The 10,734-nt window shown below is 39.4% G+C and overlaps 1 protein-coding gene across 2 annotated transcripts; it reads right to left on the bottom strand.

Annotated features, from left to right (window-relative positions):
• Positions 1–2,005: 2,005 nt before the first annotated feature.
• Positions 2,006–10,472, bottom strand: LOC149105000 (tetratricopeptide repeat protein 38-like). Of its 2 annotated transcripts, XM_089298946.1 has the most exons (7): positions 10,432–10,472; positions 8,397–8,467; positions 7,322–7,416; positions 6,123–6,201; positions 5,533–5,610; positions 4,219–4,292; positions 2,006–2,842 (listed from the first exon to the last, which is right to left on the bottom strand). In XM_089298946.1, the coding sequence occupies exons 3-7, from the start codon at positions 7,396–7,398 to the stop codon at positions 2,752–2,754; spliced, it is 399 nt and encodes a 132-aa protein (XP_089155072.1). In that variant the 5' UTR covers positions 7,399–7,416; positions 8,397–8,467; positions 10,432–10,472; the 3' UTR covers positions 2,006–2,751. The 2 variants fall into 2 exon arrangements, with proteins under 2 accessions (XP_089155072.1, XP_089155073.1); XM_089298947.1 differs by lacking the exon at positions 10,432–10,472 and having other exon boundaries at positions 8,397–8,482.
• Between the last annotated feature and the right edge of the window lie 262 nt (positions 10,473–10,734).

The following is a 10,734-nucleotide window of genomic DNA, read 5'->3' on the forward strand; positions in this document are numbered from 1 at the left end:
TTACCTTTTTTACCTATACAAAGCCATGACCACATTTTGAAGTGAAATGACTGACCTGAGTAGTACTGTTGAACAACCCACTTCTTTTAAGGTTCAGTTCACACCTCGAGGTGCAATCGACAAAATCTAATGAAAGAGTTTCACAGAATACATGGTGAATTTAAGACTCAATATTTGCAGATTGCTCAAGCAAGTTGTTGCTGACACTCCTAATAATATGGACGCAATAATTTCTATATTCTGATTGGCTAAGAACACGTCAATTAATCCCAAGTCAGTGCAATTTCATCAGTGCAGAAAAGTAAAATTGAGTGCAAAATGATGAAATTGAAAATGATTGAAAGCTCGGATAAAGTTGAGCTTGGACAGACAAAATGGCGGACAAAAATAGACGATGATTGAAGTTCTTTATCTGAATTTTGATACAAAGACTTCATTACAAAGCCAAGTGGTGAGGACAAAAACATAAACTAACCTTGAAGTGAAATATGCCGGAGCCGAACACGACGCCAGTACAAAATCCCAGTTGAGAAATACAGGTTAAAATTATTCTGTATTTCGAGGCAAAACACGAAGAAGGACCCAAAAAGACGTCGCCGGAGCCTTCACATCTTATTTTTGAAGACGAGAGGTTCAAGCATTCTACTTTTGTGAAAGAAATAAGCTTAGAGATTAGGTAAGATCGTTCATCAGCAAAACGCGGCAAAAGCTTCAAGAGGCAAATCTAACCTGCGGAACGCCCAATGCTTGGTTGATTTTAGCTTCGTTTCTCGCTGTTTTGGTAAGTAACTTGCGCTGGGTTGAAGAGTTTCTTCTCGGCGAAGATAAACACGCACAGACTTTTTCATCCACTCTGTCCATTTCTTAAATTAAACACAAGCGAGTTTTATTATCTGGATGAACTGTACGGTAATGAACTAGTGTTCGTACTCAGTTTTGTCTCTTCAAAAACACTGATGTAGAAACTGCAGAGCAATTTATCCGTCCTTCTGTACACAAGGTATGTTTGTGATTTCTCTGGTTTAACAAACTTCTCCCAGAAACTCAGGAAACTCGAAGAAAACATTTATATCGTATTTTGTTTTCTTCGCGTTGCCGGTTTTCTTGCTTTTGACCCACGAGGAATTCTTTAATGCTTTCCACTAAAAGAAGTTTCGCCTCAAGCCTGTTTGCTTATTCCAAAGGTTAATTATCGGACAGTTCATCCAAAAAGTTGTTTTCTTGACCGCTTGTTTGCTTGTTGTTGGGTTCTGAGAGGTCCTGAGAAAGTTGTGAGCTTCTTCATTTGCGAGGAGTGTTGACTTTCGTAGTGAGTCAACTGGCGATTGAAGTAGTTCTGCATCGGACAGTTCGCCTGGATAGTAAAATTCACTCTCAGAATGTTCACTTTCATCACTCATTTTGAAGAGAACAAAGTTTTGCAGCAACAAAATTGTTTTTGTCATTAACTTGCATCGATTTTGCCGAGCGCGTTTCTAGTGGGGCCGTACGCATTGCTAGTAGGGCCTTGCGCGTTTATCCGGCCCTATCACTTCCACGCGTACGGCCCTCATACGGGACCATTTTTCTTACGGTTTTCCATGGAAATTGCGCGCGGGGCCGTACGGGTCATATGACAATACTGTGTTCCCAGTTAGCCCATACCCCGCTAGAAGTATTTGACGTAATAAATCAAACACGAGAGACAGTGGTTCATCGCGATGTCCAAACACCGAGAATGGAGTTGAAAATGCGACACGCAGCAGAGTATTTTTGACGAAATTCGAGGTGTTTGGATTGCCGATGAAACACTGTGTCTAGTGCTTGATATATCTTCTCAGTCGACACAAAAACTAAGGCGTAAACGGAGAGATAAAACCGTCAAAATCTATGCTAATTAAGACCGGGTATCCACACCTCCTTCACGGTTGTGATTTTCTTTGTTTTAACTTGATGAATTATTAATAAGTTTGAGAAACGTAAATTAAGTTTCTTACTTACTTTACTAGTGATAACAATCAGAACGTTAAGAAAGTGATCTTCTTTATTGCATTTGTTTGTTTCTTAATTTATATTAACGCCGTAAACATCCCGGTGAATAAATGTTCATCACGATATCGATATGTGCTGAAGGTACTTGAGAAAAATGAATCATAGTTTTCATATGATCGCTGTCATCGCTACTATACGATCACCAAACAAAAACGTTCAGCAATCGTTGTGATCATATGAAAACAACTCTCCATCGATACTACTCGATCTATCATGCGATTTTATCGCTAGATAAAAAAAACAGTTACGACTGTCATAAAAAAAATTTAAAAAAACTATGAAGGACATTATTAAAACCTGGATCATTGGATGATTCAGCTGAAGAGTTTTCGTTGGCTTAGCCATCATGGCACATGCTGAGTTCTTATAAATGAGTCCCATGGCGCAACAAGGAGTGATGATGACAGAGATTCGAAGCTCAGTAATTCACTTTTACTTCGTCTCTTAAAAAGGCTTTCAAGCAAGCTTCGTAAACCGACACCAACACAAACTCAATCACAACAGTCGAACATGTAACTGTAACCAAGCGCGGGAAAAAACCACGTGACCAAGTTGTCTATTGACTTTGGTTACACATCTCATTGGTGGAGTACGCTTAGGTGGCGCGAGCTGTGTTAAGCCAATCAAAGGGCGTTGTAAAAGCAATTGCGGAACACTTTCGAAACTATTTTGAAGCCACTGTTAAATTTCAAATTGCAGTGTGGAGGGACCATATGCATTTTAATCGACTTGGAGTGCAAGAGCTTTGGCCATCAACCTGTCTGTCATAGGTGCTTTATCTTTTTTGGCTTTTCTCTCAGCAAGGAGGCATCTGAAATTGAAACGCAAATATTTTGAATAAAAGGCGCACGGTCGCTCAGGCCTCGAAGAAGAACGCAGGTGTACCTACATGTAACTGTGCAAAGAAAAATCGTTCGAACACGAAGTCGACTAATTTTATGAACTCTCTTTGGTTTAAAGAACTCCAAGCCGAATCATAAGGAATGAGAATCAAACTGGATAAACGACCCTGTGTTGTACAGGTAAGATTAAACTAATTAAAACTACCAACTCCATACTCGTCCTCGTTGCCAAACCCCGCTTCCTGTTATTTGATAAGCTCCGTTCTACTACAAAATGAAATTACTTTTGACTTTTCTTCGACAATGTTTTACTGCAGAGCCCCTTTAACTTGATCATTAGCAGCCTTTTGTATAACAGTAGTAGTCATATTCTTATTTACAAACAGCTATTTTGGCCACTTTTTGATGGCCCTTGTCTCAATTTAACAATTAAAATGCAAGAACTAAGAGGATCGGAGTAATCAAAACATGTAACTGCCGACAGATAAGGTAGTTGTATCAACCAAGAGGTGTTAATAAAAGCAGGGTGTACCATTTGAAAACAACCACTAGTTAGAAGACGGTGTCCCTTTTAAACAGGGCCAGTCTGCGGGTTTGTGCTAGGTTAGTTTGGGCGGAGAATTGTGCAGGCAATTAAGAAAGAAGGCCTAAGTTCCCCTTGAGTTAAAGGGTTGACATAAAGAGGGAAATGCACAAAATGCCGCTGAAATGCTTTGCAGGTCCATCTCCTTCTGCCAACGTGTACACTCCACTAGCAAACTTAAAGGAGCTTAGTCGCAGCATTTTGAGTTATCTTAACCACTTACAAAACTACCTTTAAATGGAAGGAAATCTGAAAATAGTGCTTTGTTAAGATAGAAAAACACCAAAGAGCTAATATTAAACCACAAAGGAACAAGGATGGTTAAGAATGGAGAAGATTGACACAGATTGCAAACGACGAACTTGAAAAATTTAAGCTTAACTATTCAAGACGCGCAAACGGCGACGTTGTTCCTGTACATGAATGCTGCATACACACATAATAGGCCTCGTTCGATATATCAAAATTCTAACATGGCTCCGGGACAAACTTCTATATTCGGTGGTGTTTTCTAGGTGTCCAAGTCTCTTTTGGGAATTGAGAGACAAAAGGAACTTAACAAATTAGCAATTTTGTCGTGAAAGCCTCTGAGCAATGTTAGAATATTGATATCTCGAATGTGGCCTATTGTACATCCTTGTGCAATGGGCTGCTGTATGTATCTAAATGGTGGAACACGCGTAACGTGATGAAGGCTTAGCACGACAAAAGACACTGTAAAGTTACGAGAGAAGGGACGTACCCACGTGGATAAAATTTTACCTGACATATTGATGATCTTCTTTACGTTGGGACTGCATAGCAGCATTAATCAAAAACAGCTCGTAAACATCACGCTAGAATAGATACAACCATGCTATTAGTAATCGGCAACCCCTAAAGATATTTGCTCATTATCAGTTGAAAAGCAACATAGCAAATTGCACTTTAACAAACGACCTGCATGTATGTAGTCACGATACAACAAACCCGATGAACGCAACTAAAAAATTGAATGGCACTTCGACTACAGCGATTAACACATATTTTTTTGAAGTCTGGGAAAATAGGCTCCGGTATCTTAGGGTAGTTATTAGCAAATTAGGCTAAGTTGGTTCTTAATTAGTGTTTTAATCTCTATGAAGGAGAAATAGTTGTTAATTACCAAACAAATAAATAAACTTGGGTTTGGTCCTGAAATATTGTTTTTTTTTTTTTTTAATTATAGAGTATCTATTCACAACAGTACTGTATTATGACAGGCCTAACACAACTGATTACAGAATGTTTATGTAGTGTTGTTTCTATAACAAGAGTTCATAATTTAACTGTAACCCACATATAAGAACCTGCTTGACCTTGCTTGGCCAAACAGGTTCCTACATTTTGGTTATTAAAATTGCAAATTTCCGCCAGTAGGGTCTTAAACCACCAGGTTCTTACACGCGGATTTTTACTTTAGATGGATCGAAATTCTTACCTACTCTAAAATTTATTTACAAAAACATAACAATTACAGCTACACTGTACAAACACACATACGGTTATCTAAAAACAATTTTACAATAGCTAAATAGATCAGCATATCATAACTTACAAGAACAAACTGACCAATTACTGTTGAACTTTAAGCGAATCTTACGGCTAATACTATCACGACTAAATTAGCCAATCGTTGACAACGGACCGGACTTTCAACACCGTCGACTGAGGAACAACTTTTCAATTCACTCTGAAGATGACTTCCGCTCAGGTTGTAGGGGCAGATCTAGCGGGAGGTTGCAGAAGGTGCGCACCCACTCCCCCCTCTCCCAGATGATTCCGCCTTCTACTTCGTATTTGCTTTAAATTTGTTTACCTCACCAGTCATTTACGCCATTCCTTAGTGGCGCACCCCCTCCTAAGAAAAATCGTGGATCCGCCCATGGATTGTCGAAACGTCAGTTACAACAGCAGTTCTTTCGAGGACGACGCCCACCCGCACGGTTCAGTATCCTTACATAAATATCAAGAGTTTTTAACCAAATTCTCGCCCAAAGAAAAAAACATTTCCAGATTATACTTAGATTTCCCACACAATCAACACAGTTTTCTCACCTGAGCTCGACTTCCACCTAGGAGATCCAATCTGTAGCGCAAAGGTTTTAAAATCTCCACGGCCTTGTCAAAGTTTCCCTGCAAATGAATAACCATAAACCATGTTACACTTGGTTTGACTTCAACTGAGCCAACTTCACGAGCTACTCTCGCTAAGGGCCTCCACAGATTAGACATTTAGTCGTCAACGACTACTTGTTATCCAAAAACTAAATGTTATCGACAACTAATTGTGTTCGACACGAGCATTCCACACATTGGAGTGGTTGTTGTCGTTGTCTAAGTCAGGTCAGCAAGACCTTAGAAACTAACATTCACTACGCATGCTCAAAACGCAAAACGCACGCTCAAATGTGTGTCATGTTTCGATACTTGTCAACAACTAAACCAATGATTCCCACACACGGAAAAAACGGCCGAACAGTTTGCCTTTTTGAAAAGGGAAACTGCTTTGCTGTCGACAACTCAAGATAAAGCGTTTAGTTGTCTCACACACTACGTTTTTTAGTTGCCGATAACATTTTGTTGTCGATAACAAATAGTTGCCGAAAAAGTGTCTAGTCTGTGGAGGTCCTAAGATGCACACGTACTTTGTCAGCCTCCACAAATGCTTCACACACTGCCAAGCCAACTTCACGAGATACCTCACAATTTGGGCCTGATCCATCTCTGAAAAAAAGGCAAGAAAGTTGAAGGTGAACGCCTTGAGCAAAACCAATCGCGAAACTGAACACATATATTTCGTATCGAATAAAACGAATTTGTTGAAAGAAATATGGAAGATTTTCGAGGATACAATTTTAACTAATAATTAAAGTCGGACAACGCTATTATTAAGGAAAATCGTTAAGTGAAATAAGTATGTAGATAAGAATTGACAATATCTATTTTCTTAATTAATTCAATATGGTGTCATTGTTATTGTTAATTTCTGTAAACCAAACTTTATTCATTCTTCTGTAACTTAATTGTTAAAAAAAGAATTGTAATTGTTGTAATTGTAATTGTAGCAATAAATAAATAAATAAATAAATAAAGGCAAAAAAAAAAAATAATCGCAAAACTACAACGTGCCCATGTTTCCACAACCATTTTCATTTCAATCGTAAAAGTTACGTTTACGTTAGAGCCTAGTGGCCTATCAGGTCGGCACTCATGTCCGCTTTCCATTCAAGGAAAAGACTCGAGGAATTTATACAGCTCACATGCTTATATTGCAGGGTTAGCGCAATCACCAGTCGCCAGTACACCTGGGTTGACAGTGGCACTGTGACAATAAAGTCTTATTAATGCTAAAATACACCACGCAATAACCGTGAAATATCTCGGGAAGATTTTGAAGGGAAGTGAAATAATAGAACTACTTATGATAAGAGATGAACATTTGTGGAGCTAGTGAGAACGTCTTTCGGGCTAGTACATCATGTACTCGGTTCCACAACGAGCGCTCCGGGCTTAAGCCTTAGCCGGGGACATTGTGTTGTGATCTTGGGCAAGACACTTTACTCTCACGGTCGGCCTCTCTCCACCCAGGTGTATAAATGCGTACCGGCAAATTTAATGCTGGAGGGTAACCCCATGATGGACTAGCATCCCATCCAGGGGGTAGTAGAAATACTCCTAGTCGCTTCATGGTACAGAAACCGGGATAAGCTCCAGCCTGATGGGCCACTTGGCTCGTATGCAGACTTTACTTTCACAGCTTACCCGAAGGAAAAGCCGATTAATTATTTTTTCTTTGTGCCTTGTTAAATACATGTATGTGTACTTGCTACTAACGGTGACATACCTGACAAATTTTCTCAATGAATCTAAAACCTTCATAGTCAGATCTTCATTCTGGGCTCCCAGCGTGCTCATCAGCATGTGACTGTCATTAAATGCCTGGAGAACGTCATTAGAATTAAATTAGCCTCACTTTCTTCACACAAGCAATTAAAAAGAAACCAACAAACAAAGATAGCAGGCTCATCCAACCTATTTAAATCTCGGGTTCCACATCAGGTGGGGACTAGATGCAATATTAGTCCCCCTCAATGGGATGTCTCGCACGCTACAGTTATCTCAAACAACTTTTCAGGTTATTCCCTAACAATTAAGCCAGTGTCAATTCCTTCATAAAAGCAAGTCAAATGGCAAAGCCGGCCGGCTTACATGCATGCAGCCTGATTAAATCCCGGATTCCACAGCAGGTAGAGACTTGATGAAATGTTAGTCCCACTAAATGGTATACCTCACACGCTAGAGGTACCACAATTTTTTTCAAGTTGTCCTCAACACCTTATCAATATCCATAAAATACTACTCCTGGGTAAAGAGAGCGGACAGAGTCAGAGAAGCGTGTCTTAAGAAAAAAAAACCATACAGTGATCTTGGCGTAAAGTTCAAACCCCCAGCTCCTTATCCTTGGTCCAATGCAGTAGCCATTAAGCAAACATCTCTCAACCCATAAGGTCTGGTGCACACTTGTGAGATAAGCACAAGCGCTGGCGCAAATATCAGCACAACAAAACGCTGATGTGCACGGGGTGAAATAAGCCAAAGCATAAGTACAAGAAAAAGAAACATTCTACTTTTTTCTTTTGCCGGAACTTCTGCTTATTTCACTAGTGTTACGCTTATTTCACAAGTGGGAACTGGCATGAAATAAGCACAAGCATAGGCGCAAGAATTGAACCAATCACCATTTTGTTTCCCCAGCGATGTAACTGTCACCGCACATGCGTATGTTGCTAACTAGTGCGAACATCCTTGTGCTTTGGCTTGAATGTGTACACGCTTCTGCTCATCTCACAAGTGTGAACCAGGCTTAAAAACCGCCTGGTACATTTCTGTCCTGGCGTTTTTCTAGGCCCCGTACTCACCAAAAAGTGATCGTCTGCATGGCTTTCCCAATACTGACAAAGCTGCTGCCATCTGTCCCCGACATCAACTCCTAGCAAGATAAGATTTTTACAGTTACCTTTAATACTTATGCTACGTCAGTACACATTTCATTTTGCTACAAGAGCTCTCATAAGCTAAGTGTAGTAACAATCAAAAAGTCAAATTGAAGTCCAGTAGTGTGTATTCCCCTTTATTATCTGAACAGGAGTGTTATCACGGAAAATACACCACTCGAATAATTCAAACGAGACTACTCCGGAACCCGAGTGACGTAAATCATTGTTATGATGTACGTCACTCGCGTTCCGGATGTAGTCGCTTGTGAGGATATTGACGACTTCTTTATCATTTCCTGCTTTATCGATCACTTTTTGTTTGTGCACACAGTCAGTTTGTCTTTAATCATAATAAAAAATTTACTCGATGGCTTGAAGATATTAATTTTATTTTCTCCTCTTTAAACCCATAAAAAAACCAATATTTTCCGCTTGAAAATATAATTCATATCTTCACGCGGCCGTGTAATATCCTCTATGCATAGGCTACACAGATATACATGCAACACGTGGGTACATGCCGCAACAAAGGGCGTGGCTTTGACCTGTTTTGCTCTTAAAAATGTTGGGCATAAGAATGAATGAATTAATAATGTATTGACATTATTTTACTCATCGGGCTTTTCCTCTTCGAATGTAAAAATGTAAAATGTAAATCTTTCTTATAGTGGTCATGCAAGCTTAGCTAGTTTACAGGCATGCCACTAAAACAAACGAAACAAATATTTCAAACGAAACAAAAATTGCCTTTTTCTAAATGACAGGGTGCAATTCACCCCAGGTACTGTGCACGATCTTGACCAGAGTGTGGAAAGTGATCTAGCTACATGTGGGTCTGAGAAAGGGTCAGGATACAGGCGGTAGGTCCGGGGGTATCCCATTTATAAGCTATACGGGCATGTGCTGCTGTGAAGGGTATGGTTTTCAGGCAGTTCAGTCTGGGATAGGGTATAGATATCACGCAGTGAAAACTACAGGGAGTTTTGGTGTCTAGTCTAGAATAAGGTTGCAAAATCAAGCTGATCATGGTCTTGGGAATAGGGTAAGGGGTTCACCGTCCAAGCAGCAAACCCCTACCCTAAATTTATAGAGTATAAAAATGCTAGTAAATAAACTTGTCAATATGAAGAGCCCTCATTCTATGGTTACTAAAATATATACAAAAAAACTGTCAAGTGTTCACATAAAATCAACTGGTTGAGGAGAGAGGGAAATGGTTTGTTGTGAGCATGTTTGCAGGTCTAATAAGACTTAGCACACTGGATTCCTGAGTGAGCAGTCTGGGTTTGAATGTTGACCAGTGTTTTTGAGTTGTGCTCTTAAACAAGACAATATTTTTTGAGGGGGTGGGGGTGAGCAGTTTTCTGGCACATGAAACTTTTTTCTCCCCTCAGTTAGGTTGTGCATGATTTCTTTGATGGGCAAATTAAGTTGTGCGATAATTATTTATTTTTTTAACTGATATCAAAAATAGGACCTAGATAGTAGAATTGAGCACTTGTTTGATTTCTTCCCCAATTGGCTACCCTTACACGATTTCTATTCTTTTATTGTAGTTTAAGTTAGGAAGATAAGTATAGCTAGTTGATTATCATAAATAGACTGATGGAAATACCATGTATATAAATAAAGTTATCATATTGTATCGTATCGTATTGAAGACTGCCACCATCAACTCCCCCTCCTGCCACTCCAACATATAAACAAGCTGTATTGAGCTTTAAAAAGCTATATATCTTGTTTACATGTTGTAGTGGCAGGGAGGGGAGTTGATTGTGGCTGTCTTTGATACACAACAAAAACACCCTTAAGGCACTGAGAAGAAAGATACAAAGGTCACACATAATGATTTCGTCAAGAAAAATATCCCTGTAAGCAGACAGATTCCAATCAATACACTGTAAGTAAGTGAAGAGGAAATAAAATGGTCACCATACACATTAGATAAATAGTTTACCTCTGTGTCATATATGTTCAATGCACTTTCATAGTCTCCCTGGGAAGAAGTAAGAAAAAAACAAGATGAAAAATGTGAAGACAAATTGATGATCAATTTTATTCCACGAAGTTGTTGGTGTTGAGCAAGTGTAAGTCTGGCTCTTATTAGAATAAGAGGGAAAAGGAGTGCTCTGTAATACAAAGATTACGGATAAGTCACCTTCACAAACTAGTTTCATGACATCATGACTGTAGCAAACCCAGGCTTTTACAGCCAGGATTTGAAAAGTGGCCTCCAAAATGTGCCATAGCGCCCACTCAA

Source organism: Orbicella faveolata, unplaced genomic scaffold, assembly GCF_042242905.1.
Source record: "Orbicella faveolata isolate gen_17 unplaced genomic scaffold, um_ofav_v1 contig_34, whole genome shotgun sequence".
NCBI classification, from domain to species: domain Eukaryota; kingdom Metazoa; phylum Cnidaria; class Anthozoa; order Scleractinia; family Merulinidae; genus Orbicella; species Orbicella faveolata.

Excerpts from the sequence above, each read along its gene's own strand:
- LOC149105000 (XM_089298946.1), bottom strand. The coding sequence starts at position 7,398 with ATGCTGATGAGCACGCTGGGAGCCCAGAATGAAGATCTGACTATGAAG. Across the intron at positions 5,611-6,122 it reads CATTTGTGGAGGCTGACAAA|GGAAACTTTGACAAGGCCGT; the intron begins GTACGTGTGCAT and ends ATTCATTTGCAG. Across the intron at positions 2,843-4,218 it reads GAAGATCATCAATATGTCAG|ATGCCTCCTTGCTGAGAGAA; the intron begins GTAAAATTTTAT and ends TTTCAATTTCAG.